The sequence below is a fragment of the Pseudorca crassidens genome, chromosome 9 (genome assembly GCF_039906515.1).
Source record: "Pseudorca crassidens isolate mPseCra1 chromosome 9, mPseCra1.hap1, whole genome shotgun sequence".
Lineage (NCBI taxonomy): Eukaryota > Metazoa > Chordata > Mammalia > Artiodactyla > Delphinidae > Pseudorca > Pseudorca crassidens.
Genome location: NC_090304.1, coordinates 52,876,125 through 52,898,621, shown reverse-complemented (window position 1 = coordinate 52,898,621; position 22,497 = coordinate 52,876,125). Strand labels below are relative to the sequence as shown.

The 22,497-nt window shown below is 43.3% G+C and overlaps 1 protein-coding gene across 12 annotated transcripts in view; it reads left to right on the top strand.

The window, feature by feature from the left end:
* The first annotated feature begins 327 nt into the window (after positions 1-327).
* The window catches only part of P4HA3 (prolyl 4-hydroxylase subunit alpha 3), a 119,279-nt gene continuing 97,109 nt past the window's right edge, over positions 328-22,497 (top strand). For 5 of the 12 annotated variants that reach the window (XR_010946180.1, XR_010946179.1, XR_010946178.1 and 2 more), the window contains exons 1-7: positions 332-568; positions 7,258-7,400; positions 8,455-8,678; positions 13,066-13,215; positions 18,395-18,446; positions 20,331-20,494; positions 20,739-20,915. Coding sequence is in view for 8 of the 12 variants with exons in the window: in XM_067750308.1 (XP_067606409.1) it covers positions 369-568; positions 7,258-7,400; positions 8,455-8,678; positions 13,066-13,215; positions 18,395-18,446; positions 20,331-20,494; positions 20,739-20,915 (1,110 nt within the window). In the remaining 4 variants the exon portion in view is untranslated. Of the gene's footprint in view, positions 569-7,257; positions 7,401-8,454; positions 8,679-13,065; positions 13,216-18,394; positions 18,447-20,330; positions 20,495-20,738; positions 20,916-22,497 lie in introns of all 12 variants that reach the window. The other 7 variants (XM_067750306.1, XM_067750305.1, XM_067750303.1 and 4 more) reach the window with 4 other exon arrangements.

Genomic DNA, 22,497 nt, shown 5'->3' with positions numbered 1-22,497 from the left:
GTTACCATACCATGTCATTTACTCTCCCGATTTCTGCATCAGAATCCAGTGATGTTTCTGCATTTCCACCCCTTGACCCAGAGGGGTGAATATTTTTGGATGGCGTTGTACAGCCATAGACTGGTGAATTCATGCCTCACCACACCCGCTGCCTCAATTTCCCCAAGTGTGAAATAGACACAGTGGAAATGTTTTCCCAGGGCTGTGATTTAGTCCACATGCAGTCTAGGGAGCTAGGGGGCAAGAAGGTGGGAGGTGGAGAGCGAGGGGAGGGGTCAGAGCGAGGAGGAGCCGGGGGCGGGCCGGGGCGGAGCGTCGGGCGCAGCGCCGGGCTGGAAGGCCTGAGAGGACGCGCGCCAGCGCCGGCGATGGGTCCCGCTGCGTGGCTGGCAGCGCTGCTGGCGGTGCTGGCGCTCCAGGCAGGGGACCTGGCCGGGGTCGCGACGCGCGGGGACACGTTCTCGGCGCTGACCAGTGTGGCGCGCGCCCTGGCGCCCGAGCGCCGGCTGCTGGGACTGCTGCGGCGCTACCTGCGCGGGGAGGAGGCGCGGCTGCGGGATCTGACCAGGTGAGGGCACGAGGGCGGGGTCTGAGTAGGGGAGACCGAGTCAGAGGACGAGGCCAAGACACTGTGCCACGGCGGGGGGGTGGGGGGGAGGGGTAACTCTTAGGTTCATCGTCACCCTGCCAGGACCTCACACGCGGTGTCTCACCGTGAGACTGCGATACCATGGTGGCCCAGTGTGACTCCCCAGATACACCGTCATCCTGTGTGGGACCTCAAGACACTGTGTCACACTGTGTAGGACCTTTGACTCTGTCCCTCACACACACACAGTGGCACCCCAATCCAACATCACACCGCCAAGTTGATACACTGTGGAGAAGTGTGGAGCAGCGACTCCGAGGAGGAGTAGGGCCGCCCAAGGTGTTGGGGTCAAGCTGTGTGGGCCCCCAGGCTGTGTGTCACAGAGACACAACGACATTGCAAGAGTGAAATGGAGAGAAGAGTGACACTGTAGCCACACGTGTGTTGACCGTGTGACCCAGGGAACAGATGTTTAGTATGGGGTGACATTCTGTGACCATGTATGAGATTTACGTGTCACTGAGACTGGGTAGGCATGACACTATGGATATCATAGTCTGCATGTGAAGGATGTCGAGTAATTGTCCAGGTCACTGTATGAATAATGCTTTGTGTTCATCAGTTTATTCAAGACATATGTTTGAGTGCTTACCATGAGCCAAGCCCTGTTCCAGGCACTAGGAAGAGAATGGTGAACAAGACCAAACCCTGCTCTCTAGGAGCTCGGAGTCTGTAACATCATGATTGTTAATCTGAGACGTCCGTCCTTCCCCTTGCTTTCTGCTCTCCCTTCTCTTTACACACGTAACAGCTCTAAATACTATAACTGAGATGTTATATGAATATGAAAGTATTTGACACCAAGAAAACACTGGGCAAAACCATAGTTGATGCTAGGGGATGCTGAGTGTAGCACACACCGGCAGATGCTCAGCCAATGTTGTTCTGCTCTACAGTCAACAAACGACTGTAAGACTTGGAACACTGAGGCACTGTCATCATGTATTGACTCTGCAGTGTCAAACAATGAAAGATGGATGATTGGATATGATACCATGTCTATGAATATGTGCTGTGCACCTTCTCCTGGGACACTGAGAAGCTCACAATATGAGAAGCAGAGGTGTAACCACATAGTTATCTGAATATATTAATACTGTATTTATGTCTTGTGACGCTCAGCTGAGCTGAGACCACAGAGGGCTATCTCACGATGTGCCGCTGATAAAACTGTGAGTGAGTGTATGCGGTAGTAACACTGTTTCCAGGCCATATGGGAAGAAAGTGTGAGGGCCACTATGGCTGTGTGGGAGAACCCATGTAGAAGAGAATCAGTTTGTGCGAGGAAGTGTATGTGAGAGATCTTGTTTGTTACTTAATGGTGACTGAATGATGATGTAATTTGGTACATGGTCTTAAGTATGTAGTTTGCTTATAAGTGGTTGTATGCATGTTTAAATTTACTGTTAGTTTGAAATAGCATGATGATACACACACGTAGAGTATACGTAAGTGTGTATTAATTATAACAGTAAATGATGATAATTTCAATAATTCTTGTCACTTTTTGGAGTAGCATAGTCGCCTAGTGTTCTGTGGGCCCATGCTTACAGAGCAAAATGATATAATTTTGTTCATTGGTGGAAGTAGAACAGACTCTTCTCTTTGATTCAAGATGCCATCCTGCTCCCTGCTACTCATGTGCTTGTTCTCATACCACTAATCTCTTTATTTGAGTGGCTTAGGTGGAGATGGGTGTCAGAATCCTGATGCCGGGCCTCTTGGGGAACAGGTTCAGAAGAGAGAGCTTGCAGTGTTGATCACTTCTTCTTTGAATTTCTAAATTTAGAAATTAAATATTTTTGGTGTTGAAACTACTACTCCCTACCCCAAGTTAATGAATAAAAATTATACTAGTTATATTGGGTTGGCCAAAACGTTCGTTCGGGTTTTTCTGTAACATCTTCCAAAAACTTGAACGAACTTTTTGGCCAACCCAATAACATATACAGTTGTATACTAGTATAGTATTACGAATACTAGTTATATAATATTTAGCTAACCCGTACCTTTTTTTGTTGTTGCAGTTTAAAAAAACCACCAAGATTTAAAAAGTAGTATCAGCAGCAGTTATTTCTGTGCTAGGAATTAAGCATTCAGAATATCTCAGAAGAACCGAGACAAAGCCATTTCTGAATTCTAAAGGAGAAACATATTGAATTAAAATAGCCCACGTATTGTGGTTGGGTAACCTGTCCAGGCTATGTTTAATGCAGGGATTGGGTTGCAAATTTTATGTGCAGATTCTTGAAGGAAAGGATCTGATTTTCCATTCTCAGCATTTGTTAAAGCAAAATTCCGTTTAGGAAACCCTGAGGTTTGAATTCAGCATCCAGTAACTCGGTCTCTGAAAACCAGCTATTGGCTCAGAGGCTGAGCATAAGGCCAACGTTTAGATTCCAAACCAGCCTCAGATAGCAGTTGATAAGTCTTTTTTTCTTTGTGTGATAGAAAGATGACATACCTGAACACTGAATTGAATTATGTGCTGCAGTAGAGATCAAACCCCTGCCCTAAATAAATTGACACCATAATACAAAGTGGGATGTGAAGAGAACAAGGAGATGTTGCTTTTGATCTAATGGGTGACTTGGAACAGATCTTCACCTCTCTGTCTTGCTTTCTCTTTGTGCCTCAGTTTCCTCTGATGCCTGTTATACATTAGTTCTCAAGCACCAGATGAGGAATCTGTTTATTCAGTTGTGGAAAAGGTGATGGAAAGAAATAATAGAATGGTTGTGCCGAAAGGATTCATAGAGTTATTCTAGACTAGACCAGTTCTGCCATTTTATAGAGGAGGAAACTGAGGGATAGTTGGAGGCTGGGTCAGGATACCTCTCAGGTCCCCTTCCAGCTCCTCCGCATTCAACTGTCTTATAAAATCCCTGCCCACTCAGCCTCAGTTGTCCCTGGACACTTACCCTTCAGGCTGAACTCAAGCCCAAGTCTCTGCTTGTGAGTGTTTTTGTCTAGCAGTGGAATATCTTTCACTAAGTAGTTCCATATGGAGCTGAAGCAGGAAATAATGGGTAATAAAAAAAAAAAAATCCCACACCCTGGAGGCTGGTTTAGTTTCAAAACCCTAGAGTAGCTGCTCTCAGATACCCCTGTCTTGGGGATCAGAGACGTCCTGGGACCAGACAGTCTTCCTATTTCCTCCCTGGGGCACCCAGGTGCAGATCCTTTTTCCTTAGTTTATGCTTGAATTGAACGTTTGGCTCGCTAGAAGCACCTCTACCCGAAGCAAGTATTCTGTTTCAGGCTCTGTTTATAGTTGAGGCCCCCTTGAGAAATCCTTAGTTCTGACTGTTTCACGGGATTGAAATCCGCCACCACCCTGCCACTCCCTCCATTCGTCACTTCCATCCCTTTCCACTGACTGAAGTCCTCCACTCTGGCCAAAGGACTCTTCTATTCTCACGTGCTCTTGCATACATTCATATAAATCCATATCCTTTTCACTTTGCTCACACTTCCTTTTCTTAAAAATATTTATTTATTTATTTTTGGCTGTGTTGGGTCTTCATTGCTGCACGCGGGCTTTCTCTAGTTGCAGCGAGCGGGGGCTACTCTTTGTTGCAGTGCGTGGGCTTCTCATTGTGGTGGCTTCTCTTGTTGCGGAGCATGGGTTTTAGGCATGCGGGCTTCAGTAGTTGCTGCATGTGGGCTCAGTAGTTGTGGCTCGCGGGCTCTAGAGCACAGGCTCAGTAGTTGTAGTGCATGGGCTTAGTTGCTCTGTGGCATGTGGGATCTTCCCGGACCTGGGCTTGAATCCGTGTCACCTGCATTGGCAGGTGGATTCTTTTCTTTTCTTTTCTTTTCTTTATTTATTTTTGGCTGCATTGGGTCTTCGTTGCTGCACGCGGGCTTTCTCTAGTTGTGGCGAGCAGGGGCTACTCTTCGTTGAGGTGCGTGGGCTTCTCATTGCAGTGGCTTCTCTTGTTGCGGAGCACCGGCTCTAGGCACGTGGGCTTCAGTAGTTGTGGCACACGGGCTTCGTTGCTCCACGGCATGTGGGAACTTCCTGACCAGGGCTCGACCCGTGTCCCCTGCATTGGCAGGTGGATTCTTAACCACTGCACCACCAGGGAAGTCCCCACACTTTTTTCTTTTACTTCCATTGTTGTTATTGTATTGTTTTCAAAATTAATAATTTTAAAACAAAGGGAAAAAAGTCTTAGAGGGCAGGACTAGAACTCTTAAGTCTGCCTTACTATAACTCATAACTTTCAACAATATAAATCCTGTTAGAGCGTTAGCAATGGAATAACCATAGTATGCCAGGAAAGGAAACAGCATCTTTTGCTTGTATGAACACTCTTGTAGGACATCGAGGAGGAGAGAAATTAATGAGAAAGATGATCACTTCTGGCCCCAACATTTCTGGCCATTTTCTGCAAATGTTGGCAAACTAGAAAGGTTGGAAGCATGCTGGATAACCCACCTGTTCATTCCCCATTACAACCAGTTTCTATATGATCTGCTTCCTAAATATATCTCCTGAAACCATCCCATTCTCTGCTCCCACTGTCACTGTTATGGCCTTTCTGCCTCTGGTCACTTCCACTTCTAACCCCTCCTCCCCACCCTCTCACAGATTTATATATGTAACGTATCATAGTGCGTTCCACTCTCACTTAAAACCTTTTGCTGCTCCTAATTGCACACAGGGTAAAAATCAAATTTCTCAGCAAGGTCTATGAGGCACTCCTCACTTCTCCAGTCTAGTTTCCCCATTCTCCCAATATACCCCGTGCTCCAGCAGTACTAAACGGCTTGTAATTTCCCTGTTTCTCTCTGTACCTTTGCATATGTTGAACTGTCTCTGCCTGCCTTGGAAGGAGGCCTCCTTCTCCCTTCCTCATTATTTGCACTTACCCATCAAGCCAGTTTATTATCTCCTCTGTGAAACCTTCTCTCACCTGCTCTGGCCAAGTTAATCACCCCCACTGTGTACTCTCCACTAAGCCTTGTTCTTAAACCTGGTGTTGCACCTGTAATGTAATTATTTGTGATCTCAAAGGCTGCAAGTCTTTAAGATCAAGGTTATTGTCTTATTCAAAATTTTGTTCCTAGCTCCTAGAAGAATGTATTTCATTTATTCTTTCATAGAAATATATATTGAACTTAGGAAAAGAATGATGAGAAATCAGCTATTTTCTTGTCCATGAAACCCTTGATCGGACTTCCCTGGTAGCACAGTGGTTAAGAATCCGCCTGCCAGTGCAGGGGATACGGGTTCAATCCCTGGTCCAGGAAGATCCCACATGCTGTGGAGCAACTAAGCCCGTGTACCACAACTACTGAACCTGCGCTCTAGAGCCCGTGCGCCACAGGTACTGAGCCTGTGTGCCACAACTACTGAAGCCTGAGAGCCTAGAGCCGTGCTCTGCAACAAGAGAAGCCACTGCAATGAGAAGCCCGCCCACCACAATGAAGAGTAGCTCCCGATCGCCGCAACTAGAGAAAGCCTGCGCGCAGCAACGAAGACCAACACAGCCAAAAATAAATTAAAAAGTAGTAATAATAGATAAATTCTCCTTCTCTTCTCCTTCTTCCTCTCCCTCACCCTTTCCCTCCTCTTCCCCTCCCCTTCCCTTTCACCATCCTTTCCCCCTCCTCCTTATTAAAAAAAAAAAAAAAATCCTTGATCATTGGACCCTGTCTTGCCTGTTTATCCTCAGCTTCCAGCATGGAGACTGACATCTAGCAAGTGACTTACTGAATGATCAAATATATGTCAAGCCTCTGTGCCTTTGGACACATTGGTCCCTGTTGGCTCAAAAAAACTACTCTCCTCCCTTCTTTGCTCTAGCTCCATGGGAAACAGTGTGGCAAAATCAGCCAAGAACCCCAGCTTCAGAGTCAGGCAGGCTTGGGTTCATTCCTGGCTTTGCTGTTTACCAACAGTGTAGCCTTGTTGCAGTTTCCCCTCCTGTAAAAAGTGCATGATAAAATCTATTCTAAGCATCACTGCGGGGATTAAATGAGACAATATGTTTAAACCACTTAACAGGATGCCTAATACATGGTAAGTGCTCGATAGTAGCTATTGATATTTTAACTAATGCTTCGGAACACAGATCAGGTGCCATATCCTCTGGAAAGTCTTCCCTTACACCTTCTAACTCCCACCTGGGTTAGGTGCCCTACCTACAAATCGCCAAGAGAATTTTACAGCATTATATGCTCTCTCCTCTCATAGCACATAGCACGGTTTTCATAATTAATTCAACAATGTGTTTGAGCTTCTACCAGACTCTAAGTTTTGATTATAGAGTGATAAGAGGAAAAAGGATTTTCTTATTTGTGACCTCCTTGAGAGCTCCACTGTCTCTTGCCTTTGGGTCTCGAGCATCTAGCATGACAGCTGACGTACAAAACTTGACCAGTGGAGACTGACTCGCTGAATGAACAAATGAATGGACCTACTTTTGTTGTGTTGGTAGTTTTCGTATTCTTTGTGCTTATTGCTTAGAATATTACATGAGTCTCAAGGGGTTCAGCATTTCATTTTTAGCGACTCTAAATGAGCATACACCATGCCAGCCTTCACTCGGTAGAGTGGTTGTATCAGTAGGTGAGATCATTCTACTCCTCTCTTTCAGATTCTATGACAAGGTGCTATCTTTGCATGAAGATTCAGCAACCCCTGTGTCTAACCCTCTGCTTGCATTTACTCTCATCAAACGCCTACAGTCCGACTGGAAGAATGTGGTACATAGTCTGGAGGCCAGTGAGAACATCCGAGGTAATGAGGAGGAGGGCTGGAGGGTGAGAGAAGATTCTATCTCCTGACTTAGTGGAAAGGAGAGAGGTTCTGAAGGGATGTGATGAAGGATAATGAAGTGGGTAGGTATTACTTGATCTCCTTAGCTCTAACTATTACAAAGAACTAGGTCCCTTTGTTAATATGTTTATATAATTATAATTAGAAAGCACTTTTTTCTTTTTTTTTTTCAGTAAGTTTTTAGTTTAGTTTTTTTTTTTTTTTTTTTTGGCTGCACCACGCAGCATGAGGAACTTCCCTGACCAGAGATTGAACCTGCGCCCCCTGCAGTGGAAGCGTGGGGTCTTAACCACTGGACCACCAGCGAAGTCCTAGAAAGCACTTTCATATCCATTATCTCATTTGATCTTCACTCCAATCCTGTGAAGAACTATAGGTTATATCATCCCATTTACATACATGTAAAAGTGATGTCTTTTTTTTTTTAGATTTTTTTTTGATGTTGACCATTTTTAAAGTCTTTATTGAATTTGTTACAATATTGCTTCCATTTTATGTTTTGGTGTTTTGGCTGCGAGGCCTGTGGGATCTTAGCTCCCCGACCAGGGATCGAACCCACACCCCCTGCTTTGGAAGGCAAAGTCTTAACCACTGGACCGCCAGGGAAGTCCCTAAAAGTGATGTCTTCTAATAATTTCTATTTTATTAAGTTGCCACTACAGTGTGATCTGTAGTAAGATCACTTTCCTAATTTACTGTACTTTGTACTTGAAGAAGTTTGTTGACTTTGGGGAAGTTAAGAGGAAGAAGAGTTTGTCCCCCAAAAGGCAAGACTCCTGGCGACAGGTAGAATGGAACGACATGATAAAGGTGCTTAGTTTTTTACTCTAGAGTGTCTGTTCCTCATTCAGAAGATTTTGTTACCCTGGGAACAGAAGCAGATAAAACATTATCTTTGCTCATGTAATATTACGAGCCTGATGATTATGGTGATTAAGGTGATGATGCCTTGCTGTATTAAATGCTCACCGCCTGTTTTTTTAATGGTAGATTGATGCTTTCATGACCTTTACAGCTCTGAAGGATGGTTATGAGAAGGTGGAACAGGACCTGCCAGCCTTTGAGGACCTTGAGGGAGCAGCAAGGGCCCTGATGCGGCTGCAGGACGTGTACATGCTCAGTGTGAAGGGACTTGCCCGAGGCGTCTTCCAGAGAGTCACCGGCTGTGCTGTCACTGACCTGTACAGTCCCAGACGGCTTTTTTCCCTCACGGGGGATGACTGCTTCCAAGTTGGCAAGGTAATGATATTCAGAGAGAGGGCAAATTGCTCAGCTCTCTTTCTGGGGGATGAAATCACTATATCCCGATTCCTTTTACATATTTCTAATCCTGACAGCAAACTTGGAAATTTGGTATTATTCCCCATTTTCAGATGAAGAAACTGAGGTTCAGAGAGGGTAAATAACTTGCCTAAGGTTACACAGTTTTAAGTAGCAGAACTAAAATTTGAACCTGCATCTTTTAACTCTGAATCCCATGCTCTTTCCATGATAAGGAAATCACATACTTAGGACACTCTTGCGAGTGAAGGAGGTGTTATTAGCCAGGATGACAGACATAAAATGGGACTGTCCTGGGAAAAATGGCCCTACGGTCACCCTAAGTAGAGCACCCCGCCAGTAGATGAACAGCCAGGTGGAAAGGAGAAGCAGGGTCAAAGGGTGGGGGAAAGGAAAGGAAATGGTGATGTGAAGGTTGATCATGGAAACTCAGCCTCCTGAGACTTTGTGAAATCCCTTGCAACATTTCCTAGGCATTTATAAATACTAAATTAAAGTAGTGCCAAAACACAGGCCATTTGGGAATTCCCTGGTGGTCCAGTGGTTAGGACTCTGCACTTCCACTGCAGGGGTCACAGTTTCGATCCCTGGTCGGGGAACTAAGACCCTGCAAGCCGCGTGCTGCGGCCAAAGGAAAAAAACATCGTCGTTTTAACATTGCTCGAGAAAACAGACTTCAAGAACCTTCCTTATGAGATATTTAACTGATCTTTGATCACAAGTTTTAAACACTCTTGAGGTTATTTTACAATATATTCTTTGTTAGCCTTTGCCCAAGAAGTAATGGAGTAAATCCTTTTTAATTTTAAAGATGCATATTGCAGGAAAGTGAATTTTTCCCAGCCCCTGCAGTATTCATTAGCCGATATAAGAGGGGGCCTCATGTGTCCTGAATCCAAGTTTTGAGAATCAGTCTTCCAAATTAATGTGGAGAGGGTTGCCCTAAGCCTCTCTGTATGCCATTTTTCCTTTTCTGAAATCCTGAATAGAATCAGAGCTGAATCATCCTGTTCATGGCTAATTTAAATTGAAGCCAGTTAAAACAGCTCCATGTATGGTACCAATATATGCCTCCTTAGTGAGGTTTTTCTGAGACTAAAACCATATGTTGAAAATTCAGTAAGTTGCTTCCTAAAAGTCTCACTGGCAATCCTTATTTCTGTATTTATTTACTTATTTTGAAAGATAAAACATTTCAAATATAAGAAAAGTACACATAAAATAAGAAGCAATTATATCTATAATTGAGATGAAATATATGTTCAAATTTTGCTATATTTGTTTCAGATTTTTTTTCAGATTTTCTAAAAAGAATTTGCAGATAGCTAAATACAGCCCTACTTCCTTTTCCTTCTCACCACTCCCACCCTTTCTACTCTAACCTTGCCCAGGTACCAGGTGACCACTGTCCTAAACCATACAGTAAGTGCTCTTGAGTCACTCAGCATGTTGTATCTGTGAAATTCATACATGTTGTGGCATTTATCAGTAGTTCATTCCTTTCTATTGCTGACTAGTATTGCATTGTTTGAATATACCACAAACTGTTTATCCAATCTCATGTTGATGGATACTTGATTTGTTTCCAGCATCAGCTAGAATGAAGCTGCTATTAACATTCTTACGTACGTGTTTCTGTGGACATTTGTTTTCATTTCTCTTGGTTAAATACTTGGGAGTGGTATTGCTGGGTCGAAGAATAAACTTTGATAATTATTAACATGTAGACAAATCTGTTTCATCTGTACCCTCCTCCATGGATTATTTTAAAGCAGATCAATCTTTCTATTTTCTGAAATTCTTAATTGTCTAGTTTTACTACCCTCCTGTTGTGTTGGTTGACTCTTGTTCATTGTCAGTTGTTTCCTGATATAGTTTATCAGGAAATAATATAGTTTATCATTCCTGATATAGTTTATATATAACTATATAATGATATAGTTTATATATAACTATATAATGATATAATGATAGATATATCATTTCCTGATATAGTTTATCAGGAAATGATATAGTTTATCATTTTGATTATTTTTAGCAGGACTTTCTCCCCCCTAAGAGCCTTTTTCTGCCCAGAGTTGTAGGAATATCCTTTCATAGTGTTTTGGGTTTTCTTCTGCCAGGTACTCTGGTGGTATCACTAGCCTTAGATACTTATTTTTTTTCCCCTGTACATTACATCCCCATGACTTATTTATTTTATAACTGGAAGTTTATAACTTTTGACCCCTTTCACCCACTTCGCCTCCCCCCTACCCCTGGCCTCTGGCAACCAATCTGCTCCCTCTATTTATGGGATTGGGGTTTTTATTATTTTTTGGTTTTGTTTCTGTTTTTGTTTCCACATGTAAGTGAGAGCATATGGTATTTGTCTTTCTCTGTTGGACTTATTTCACTTAGCATAATGCCCTCGAGGTCCATCCATGTTGTCACAAATGGCAAGATTTCATTCTTTTTAATGGCTGAATTATATAGGTCACATTTTCTTTATTCATTCATCCATTGATGGACACTTAGGTTGTTTCCATATCTATTTCTCTGAATAGAGGCCAGACAGAAACAAACCAACTTTCTTGTCTCCTTATGACAGTGGGTAGATTTTTTTCTGGTCTACTCTTTCCCTTATAGTGTAGTTTTTCATGGGTTTCAGTTTTATGAGTGTGTCTTAATTCCAATTCCTAGGTTTGGGAGGTCTACAGAAGGCTCACATACTGTCCTCATGTGGGTATTATAACCTAAGGTTACTAAGTACCAAGGTTACTAGAACCAACCCCCACCCCATCCTAGGCAGCTTCAGCATCTGCTCATAAGCTTATTACTTGGATTTTCAACTCCTTTTTTACTTCTGGTACTTGGGTATTTTCCAGTCTTTCTTGAAAATATATAATTAAATGCTTTTTATATTTTATTCAAAATTTCTAAGTCTTTGTGGTTGGAAGGATTCCAGTTATCTCAATCTGCTGTATTGCTGAGACTTAAAGTTCCTCATGGAAATCTTAATTAAATAAATTGTTAACAGGAAAAGTTCAGTCATTCTTTATTGTTATTCTTCAACTCAACGTTTTTACAAATAGAAAACTTAAGGACCAGAAAGATAACACAGCAGGCTAATGGCAGATGGGGGATAGGAATGGACTTAACTGTTTAGGTGGCAGAGTTGCAGTATCTCTAGGTTCTGCCCTATTTTTCTGCCTGCTGGAAATTATACCTGAATTAGAAAGAGGCCTTCCAAATCTGTGACTTTATAATTCCCTGCTGTCTCCAACATCAACTTGCAGGAAATTCCACCTGCAGTTCTGGTATTCTAGTTAACTGTAAGCTATTAGGAGACGGGAGCTATGTCTAGTGCGTGTTGCCATATTCCCCACATTCAGACATTTAATATAGGACAGATCCACTGAGCTCTCATAATGTTCCAATGTCTACCTTCATTAAGATGTCTAATGCATTATGTCACAATTATTGGTTTACTTATGTGCCCCTTGATTGATTGTAAGCTCTTTAAAGGCAGGGACCACCAGGTACATTGTAAATACTCAGTAAATATTGAACAAATAAATGAATGCTTTTAATCCATTCCTCACATTGCTACCAACAGCATCTTCCTGAAAACATGACAGTCACACTCTAATTAGCTTAGCCCCTATTGCCTTTTTTTTTTGCGGTACGCGGGCCTCTCACTGTTGTGGCCCCTCCCATTGCGGAGCACAGGCTCCGGACGCGCAGGCTCAGCGGCCATGGTTCACGGGCCCAGCCGCTCCGCGGCATGTGGGATCTTCCCGGACCGGGGCACGAACCCGTGTCCCCTGCATCGGCAGGCGGACTCTCAACCACTGCGCCACCAGGGAAGGCCCCCTATTGCCTTTTTATGTTTATTTCCTGCTTCTCTTCGCCTTAGACTATAGCCACAATATACTGCTTGAACACATTCTTGCCTTTGGTTTCTGTTTCTACCATTCCCTCACCATAAAATGACCTTCATTCCAATCTCTGCTCATGGAAATTCTTTTCCTTCTTCAACAAAGGCTCATCTCAGATGGCACTTCTTCCGTGAAGCTTTCTGAGATTCTCAAGCATTCATGCCATTCTGCCCAGTGTTATAATTACTTGAGTTCATATCTCACATCTCCCCAGATTATAAATTCTTTAAATGCAAGAATGCTTTATATTCTCCATGCCTAGTACATTGTCTTGTATATAATAGATGCTTAATCTATTTAATTTAAATGAATTAAAGAGAAAACTTGCCTTCTTGGGTTCCAAAGGCCCTCCACTCTTTGCAGTATCATTTCCTTTCTCTACCCATGGACTAAGGCTTTAGTGACGGTACTTATGCTCCCTGCAGGTGGCCTATGACATGGGAGATTACTACCATGCCATTCCATGGCTGGAGGAGGCTGTCAGTCTCTTCCGAGGCTCTTATGGAGAATGGAAGACAGAGGATGAGGCAAGTCTAGAGGATGCCTTGGATCACTTGGCCTTCGCCTATTTCCAGGTAGGGGAGGTAGCAGGGGGCTCACTGCTTTCATCACAGTAAGCGTAATGCTTTATATCTGCTTTACAATTTTCTAAGCATTTTCATGTCTCTTAATTTATTTCGTCTTCCCAACAGGACCAAATGTGAGTCAAACAGTGCAGTTGTTTTGTTATTTCCCTATTTCTCATGTGAGTAAACTGAATCTCCAAAGAATTCCTAGCTTGTCACAGAGTTCACAGAGCTGGGATTAGAGCCCGAGTCTGTCTGATTCTTCGTTAGTACTCTTTCCAATGTACTGACTACTTTAAAGTCATCGTCTCCCATGTAGGAGGCGGTCTCTTACCTGTAGCAGCAGCAGCTGCATCCACAAATGTTTAATAGCTTCAGAGTCAATGCAGATCGCTCTTTTGCCCTCTCAACATTTCATAACTCATCCCAGATATTATGCCATGATACTGCCAATGTCAAGGAAGAAGTTTGATTGTTAGCCTCTCCCGTCTGCAGTCAAGTCCAGCTGTGACATGAATAGTGTCTGGATACACAGCTGGTGCCATTGGTCCAGAGCATCAGCTCAGTACCTCCTCCAGCTGTTGTTTTTCTTTGGCACTGTTGATCTATAACCTGTTGTGCCCCTCGTGAAAGCTCGTTTCCCTACATGTGGGAGCTACCATCCTTTGTGTAGCTAATCCCATTTCCCACCAGAGTTGTACAGTCTTCAAGAATAGGCTGGAAAAATCACTACAGAGCCAATTCCCTAGAGTTTCCAAAACTAATAAACCATTTCTGCTCCATACATTCCTTTTCCTTTATCCCTTTTCCTGAGAAAAGGGAGGAGGATGTGCGTGGTCCAAACCCATATGTTGCTGCCAACACAGCAGTGCAGCAAATAGACCTGTTCCTCTCATGCAAATTCCTGGTAAGTGGCTCTTTGTTGTAAAACTTTCCAAGGTGCTCTTCCTAACTCTGCTGCTTAATTGCTACATACTAAAGCTGAAACAGAATCCCTGTGATGCAACAAATGGCGAGAAGTTATTGAATTTTAATAGAAGAAGAAAATGGAGAATTGATGTGGAGACTCAGAGAAGATAAACTAAAGCAGCTCACCCTGAAAGACAGAGTTTTAAATACAGTGTCTGACTAATTGTTTTGGTTTTTTTCCCCTATGACGACTTAGATTTCTCCTCTTCTCACTTGTAGACTCTCCCTTTCCACAATCGTGCTTTGGTACATTTTATTCATCTTACTAGGCGTAGCTCAAATGTCATCTATTTTGTGAAGTCTTCCTTAATTCTCCTCAGACTCTCCTTCTTTGTGCTCTCATGGTACATTTTTTTTTTTTATCCCACAGTAATAGAACACATTGGCATTGTCTTATGGACAATTTCTGGTCCCCTTTTTTTTTTTTTTTTTGCGGTACGTGGGCCTCTCATTGCTGTGGCCTCTCCCGCTGTGGAGCACAGGCTCCGGAAGCACAGGCTCAGCGGCCACGGCTCACGGGCCCAGCCGCTCCGCGGCATGTGGGATCTTCCCGGACCGGGGCACGAACCCGTGTCCCCTGCATCGGCAGGTGGACTCTCAACTGTTGCGCCACCAGGGAAGCCCTCTGGTCCCCTTTTTACCCTTAGTAAATTAGGGGTAAATGTCCCTCCATGGACCTTACATTATCATATAAAATTATATATCTATGTATACCATGAAAAGTATAATATATATAATATTATATATAGTACTATTATTATTTCTTTTTCATGATAAATTTTAGTGAAAAATCATTTCAGTAACTACTAATAATGAGAGACAGTAGAGTGCAGTAATTAAACCATAGGCTCTGAAGTCAGGCAGACCTATGTTCAAATTCTGTGAAAACTTGGGCAACGCACTTAACCTCCCTGGACCTTAATTTTCTTATCTTTAAAGGGAGATAATAATGATGCTGTAAGAGTGTGGAAATAATTTTCCGAATAACCTTCTGAGTTTTTGTCTGAGACCTCCCTGTAATGTAAGACAGATTAACAAAAGGAACAATAAACATAAGTTAACTAACATGTATACCTCCTGTAGACATGGGAGCTATTGGGGCTGGGAGGGAGGTTGAGTACTCTCTGAGGGGATCTAAACCTCCATCTTAAATACTGTATCCAGCTAAAGACAAAAGGAAGAAGGTGTGGGGAGAGCCAGTTCTGGAGGTGACCAGGCATAGCAAGCAAGGGTAAGATTGTTATGTAGATTTAAGTGGGTGCCTTCTCCATTGATAAGATTCTCCTCTGACATAGAGTCATCCTTTTCTTCCAGGTACACAGGGGGAGACACCCTCACAAATGGAGATTTCCTTTATAAATGTAAATTTGCCTTACAAAAGGGCAACTTCTACTCTGCTTTGAAAAACTTCTCCTGTATCTGTTGTTTCTCAAGATAATTAGCTCAAAATAATCTTTATGCCAAAGAGGTATATTTTAGGGTGGCATATTCTGCTACCCTTCAATGCTTACCTCAAAGGGTTGTCATGAGGATTAAATGAGCTAATACATGTAAAGCCCTTAACACAATTTATGACACATATGCACTCAATAAATGTAATCTATTTTTATATTATACACAGTATATATTCTCTTTTTTCATTTAACATTATTTAGTGTACACATTTCCAAAGGAATTTAACTGGGACATCAAAAGTAACTAACTTTGTTCTTGATAAAATATTTTACCTTGTGATAAAGCCCTTGAGTTTCAAAAATATGTAAAATTGTATTTTAGTTCTCTTCATCTCAAAAGGGTTTGAAAATCTATAACCCTGAGTTAATATCTGACATTATAAGATATTAGTAGATTACTTAACTATCCCTGTGTTAAGTACAGAACAGAATAATTCATGATATTAAATAATTAGAAACAATCTATATGCCCAAACAATAGCAGAATGGTTAGATTGTCTGTGATGGAGCTTCTAAATGGAATAAAATGCAGCCATTAAAAATGCTGTCTTGGGGCTTCCCTGGTGGCACAGTGGTTGGGACTTGAGCTCCCAATGCAGGTGGCCTGGGTTCGATCCCTGGTCGGGGAACTGGATCCCACATGCATGCTGCAACTGAGAGATCGCATACTGCAACTAAGGAGGCTGCGTGCTGCAACTAAGGAGCCCACCTGCCGAGGCTAAGACCCGGTGCAACCAAATAAAAAAATGGGGCTTCCCTGGTGGCGCACTGGTTGAGAGTCTGCCTGCCGATGCAGGGGACACGGGTTCGTGCCCCGGTCCGGGAAGATCCCACATGCCGCGAAGCGGCTGGGCCTGTGAGCCATGGCCGCTGAGCCTGCGCGTCCGGAGCCTGTGCTCCGCAACGGGAGAGGCCACAACAGTGAAAGGCCCGCGTACCGCAAAAAAAAAAAAAAAAAAAAAATGGTTAGGATGGTAAATTAAAAAAAAAAAATGTGTCTCTCTTGTACACCCCATGTTCATAGCAGCACTGTTCACAACAGCCAATAGGTGGGAAGCTATCCAAGTATCCATCAACGGATGAACGGGTAAGCAAAATGTAGTGTATACATACAATGGAATAATACTGAGTCTTTAAAAAGAAGGAAATTCTAACACATGCTACAACATAGATGAACCTTGAGGACATTATGCTAAGTGAAATAAGCCAGTCACAAAAAGACAAATACTGTTTGATTCCATTTATATGAGGTATCTAGAATAGTCAAATTTACAGAGACAGAAAGTAGAATGATGGTTACCAGGGGCTGAGGGGAGGGGAGAATTGGCAGTTGTTTTTTAATGATTAGAGTTTCAATTTTGCAAGATGAAAAAACTCTGGAGATTGGTTGCACAACAATGTGAATATATTTATTTATTTACTTACTTAATATTTATTTATTTATGGCTGCATTGAGTCCTTGTGCTGTGCGGGCTTTATTTAGTTGTGGCGAGTAGGGGCCACTCATTGTGGTGCTCGGGCTTCTCACTGCGATGGCCTCTCCCGCTGCGGAACACGGGCCCTAGAGTGCGCAGGCTTCAGTAGTTGCGGCACGCAGACTCAGCAGTTGTGGCTCGCAGGGTTCAGAGCACAGGCTCAGTAGTTGTGGCACACGGGCTTAGCTGCTCCGTGGCACGCGGGATCCTCCCGGACCGGGGCTCGAACCCGTGCCCCCTGCATTGGCAGGTGGACTCCCAACCACTGCGCCACCAGGGAAGTCCCATGAATATATTTAATATTGATACTACTGAAACTATACACTTAGAAATGGTTAAGATGGTAAATTTATGTTTGTGTTTTTTACCACAATGAAAAATAATAATTAAAAAATGCTGTCTGTGAAGACTATGTAAAGATATAAAAAGTACTCCCGATTACACTGTAGAGGGAAACAATCAGGATATGAAAATGTATAAGAAATATGATTGTATGTAAACACTATATATTATCCAAAGTGCTTGAAATGCCTGGGTTTCAGTGTAACATTTTCCCCCTATTTCTCATGTTTTATAGTGTTCTTATTGTTACTTTTATCATTAAAAATGAATTTTTTCACATGCAAAAATAAAATGATCAGAGGGAAATACAGTTCTAGCAGCTCATCATCATTCCATGGCACTCAGAGCAGGATCACAGCCCACCCTGCCTGGGTTCTGTTCCCCAGGTTTGTCTGGAAATCCCCTGTTTACTTTTGACCACATGCAGCCCAAGGTTGAATGGCTGCAGGGAGAGTCATTACTATGCAGTGGGAACGGTTCAGGTTTAGTTCTTCCTTTGCCTTCCTCTAACTTTGTGGACTCTCAGAAGTACTGAGCCTGGAGAGCAAATTACATTTTTAGTAGGGTTTTTATAGTTCCATATTAATTTTAATAATAAAATATACCAAAATAACAACACCCTACAATTACACGGTTTTGCATGCTTTGAAAGACTTGAGGGCATTTTAAGACAGTTTATTTTCATTTATTTTTCTCCATTCCCTGGTAAGGGTGTTAATAAGTCATTTGTAAATGAGGAAGCTGAGGAGACCTGATTTGGATCAGGGCTCAAATCCTGAATTAGAACAGAGAACCTCTACATTTTAGTGGGCAGCTCATTTCAATGAGTCTTACTAGCTACTCTTGGTAAGAATACTTTATAGTTTTTTAAAAAATCCATGTAATGGTTCATCAGAGATATCCTTAGTGCAGTTAACTCTTCCTTTTCCTTTTCTTTCTTTTTTATAGGTGGGAAATATTTCCTGTGCCCTCAGCCTCTCCCGAGAGTTTCTTCTGTACAGTACGTAACGATAAAAGATAACTACAGGTCTGACTTACTGGGAACTCCCTCCTGCTCTTGGCCTTTAGTCCTTGCAAATGAAACACAGCTGTCTATTTTTATTTTTCTAATTTCATAATCCAAGGCACATTTCTAATTTTTGATTAAATCTTACATATTGATCAAGAGTTTTTAAGTTAGTTAGAAAGCTAAGAAAAAGATATCAACCTGTCCCCTTCCTCCTCCACCCCCATCCAGTCATATATATTAGTGTTGCTTCAGTGGAGAACAAGTCCGAGATTGGGAGCCAGTTTCTTTAGGGACATTTGAAGATCCAGGTGTCAGGAGCAGACCTGGGAACGAGTGCAATCAATGAGAGCTGTGTGTGCAAGAAGGAGAGTGACTCAGCAGGGATGTTCACTTTGGCTGCTCATAGAAAGATAGCAATTCTTCTCTTTAAACCAGAGCTCACTTTGCTATGCAAGCATCCTGCCCAGTTGGCCACAGAGTTCAGCTTCAACCCTCTTCAGGCAGCACCTCACCAGAGTAAAACTGGGAGGGAGATTTACTAGCTTAGCTCTACTTGAATATTTTTGCTTAAAATGTTGGTGGTAGATGGCTTCCCAGGTTTTCTTTTAATAAGATAGTTAGATACTAAAGTAAGATACATAATCACTATTATGTTTTAATATTTATGAAGTATTTCATGTAGGATTTCACTGTCACTTTCTAATGAATCCATTTAGTAATGTTATTCTTTTTTGATAATTTGGCAAACAGTAGGATAAGGAAGTAGCTGTATGGTCTGGAAACACGCAGACAGTGGTACAAACTGATAACCCAACCCCTCTTTATTTCTTTGTGCTTTATCTATTAAAATCTCTGCCTCTCCCAGAGAACCCAAATTGTGCACTATTATAGGTGGATAAGTAGGACACAGCAAATTGAGATTCCTGGTTCCATAAATGGTTTTGCAATATTTTTGTTGGTATTTTGGGCTCATCATTTCCATTCCCCCAAACTTCATTTATTCTCTGGTTAAAAAAGGATGGTAATTTCTGTCCCCTCCTTTGCCAGAATAATGGTGGTGGTGGCAGTGGTGGTTAGAAGGACATTGAGCTCCTCAGAGAAAGATGCTTTGTGAGCCTTACAACAAGTCAGCACCTCCTTCTGAGATGCACTGAGAATCACGCACAGAGGCTAGCCGGCCATGGGTAGCTCCAAGCCATGGGGGATCTGCAGCCAAAGCGGGCACAAACAAGACACAAGACCCCTGTAGGAACCTAGGCTAGAACCAACGTCTAGAACCCCTTTGTCCCATACTGCTCTGCTATGTCTAGGCCAGTTAGGGATTTTTTGAAGGATCTGGTAGAGCTGGGAATAAATTAGCTGCCAGTTCTCTAGGGAAGAATAGATCGGGTCTCTCTGCTATAGGCTTTGGCTCTTTGAACTTCTGTTTCATAGCACTTCCTTGTTGTGTTGTGTTGTAAGTAGTTAATGTGTCTTTTCTCCATTAGACTCTCAACTCTGGGAGGTTAGCCTCTAGCACAGTGTCTGGTACATAGTAGATGTTCACTGGAGAGTTGGTGAATGAATGAATAAAATATTGAAGCTTCTTCCCTCTACATAAAACTGACCATCACACCATCCTACAGCCACATCCTCATGATTCCTTGGTCTAAGAGTGTTCCTTCAGATCTACCAGGCCCTACTCAGTCTTTTTTTTACTGCCACGTACTCTCCTGGGAGTGAGGGCCTTACATCCTCCTGTGCATGGACACAGAGAGTTATTTAGGTGGCCAGTTGCTGGTCACGTGTGACAGTGAAGCTATAGGAAACCTTGGCGGCACTCTCTGGGACCACCGTTTGTTAACCTGTGTTATACCCTGATCCGATTTCTTCCAGGCCCAGATAATAAGAGGATGGCCAGGAATGTCTTGAAATACGAAAAGCTCTTGGCAGAAAGCCCTAACCAGGCCGTAGCTGAGGCTGTCATCCAGAGGCCCAACGTACCCCACCTGCAGACCAGGGACACCTATGAGGAGTTATGTCAGACCCTGGGTTCCCAGGTAGGATTTCTCAGGGAATGAAAAACGGAACAGGCTCGGATAGAGGGAGAAAAGGTAGAATTGGGACGATGTGAGGGGAAAGGTTGATGCACTAAAAAGTAAATAAATAAAGCTCACTTGGACAGCATCAGTGACCGAATTCTGAATCTCCTGCATTCCAGGTTTTTCATGCTGTAGTTCCCCTAAATCGGTTTCTGCTCCTAGACCCTTCTTCTCTTAAGCTGATTCTAGTCTTTCCTTTCAGCCTACTCACTACCAGATCCCCAGTCTCTACTGCTCCTATGAGACCAGTTCCAGTCCCTACCTGCTGCTCCAGCCTGTCCGAAAAGAGGTCATCCACCTGGAACCCTATGTTGTTCTCTACCATGACTTTGTCAGTGACACTGAGGCTCAGAAAATTAGAGGCCTTGCAGAACCGTGGGTGAGTGTCCCCAAGGCCTGCCAAGAACTTCCCTTTGTTTCTTTATATGACTGGTGTTCAGAAGTGTGAGAATAGGCAGCCTGAACAACTAGATACTTCATCTGTTCAGGAGTTCAAAATACCAGCCATTCCATAAAACTAATCAATGGTGAAACAAATCACTGTAGTGGTTGCCTCTGGAGGGAGAGGACTGGCTGAGAAAGGATACAAGGGGATTTTCTGGGGTATTGGAAATGTGCTGTCAATGTCTTGTTAGGGATGTGGAGTGCATGGCTGGATGCCTTTGTCAAAACTCAGCAAATGGTACTCCTGAGATCTGTGCATATCATCGTATATAAATTTAACCTAAAAAAATTAAAGGAACCCTCCTCCCCCAGTATCAGTCATTCCATATACATGGAAGAGGTCTACAACAGCAGTAGAGGTTGGCTTCATCCTCCCACTGCCTGTCTGTCTTGGGCTGGCTGCAGCTCCGCCCCGTGCTGTCTTCCTCTGGGACCCAGCCCAACAGAGCAGCCTCTTTTTGGAACACTGCTGTCTCATGCGAGAGGAGAAAGGCAGAGATGGCAAACTACTAGCTGGTTCTTAAAGCTTCTGCTTGGAAGCACCAGGCATTACTTCCCTCCACGTTTCCTTGGCTAAGGCACAGCGTACAGCTAACCCTGCAGTCAGCAGGGAGAGTTTATCTTATTCTCCCATGGAGAAGGCTCCGCACCAAGCTTGATGTTGATGCGGAGGGGAGTTTAGTCCGTCAGGAAGTGTGGCAAACATTTAGAAAAATCATGCAGTCGACCTCACCACTGTAAGCATGTTGCCTCTTTACAAATGGTACATTAAGATGGTCTCAGAACTACTGTGTCAAAGCAGACATTGTGGCCTTCACGGTGTGCTATTCACCCCGGCAGCCAGGCCGTCACTTACCTGCTGTGTGCCAGACGCTGTACCGGGTGCTTGGGCTGTTACGAGGAGGTTAAGTATTGCTCGCTCCCATTTAGGAGCTTCCTGCAGAACGGGGAAAACATATTTACAATGCACTGTGATACGTGCTGTAATAGAGGTGTGTGAGGGAGTTGTGCTACGGCAGCCTAAAAAGGCGAACCTTCCTCCGAGGGAAAGGCAGGGAAAGGCAGTCAGGTGAAGAGCAAATGGGGGAAGGGGGAGAGTTAGAAACAGAGAAGGCTTCTCTGTGGACCTGAGATTCATCAGAGTGAAAGGTGGCAAAGGGTATTCCAAGGAGACAGACAATCTGTGCACGGGCCTGCTGTGTGGTGTGTCCAGAGAGTGGGGGGAAGCTCGGGGGCTGAAGTGTGCAAGGGAGGGGGTGCGAGGTGATGGGAGATAAGGCTGCAACGTGAGACACAATTAGAAGCGCTGGAAGTACCAAGCTGGGGAGTTTGGATTTTATCTCGAAGGCAGGCGGGGAGCTGTGGGACAGTTTGAAACAGGAGAGTACCCTGATCAGGTCTGCAGATTTTGAGGAAGTCTCTGACAGCAGACGTGGATTGGAGGGAGAAAAACAGCAATAATAATTTCATCTAAAAGCCCTTCAGAGAAATCTGGAATCTTTGTACAGAAGGTTTTT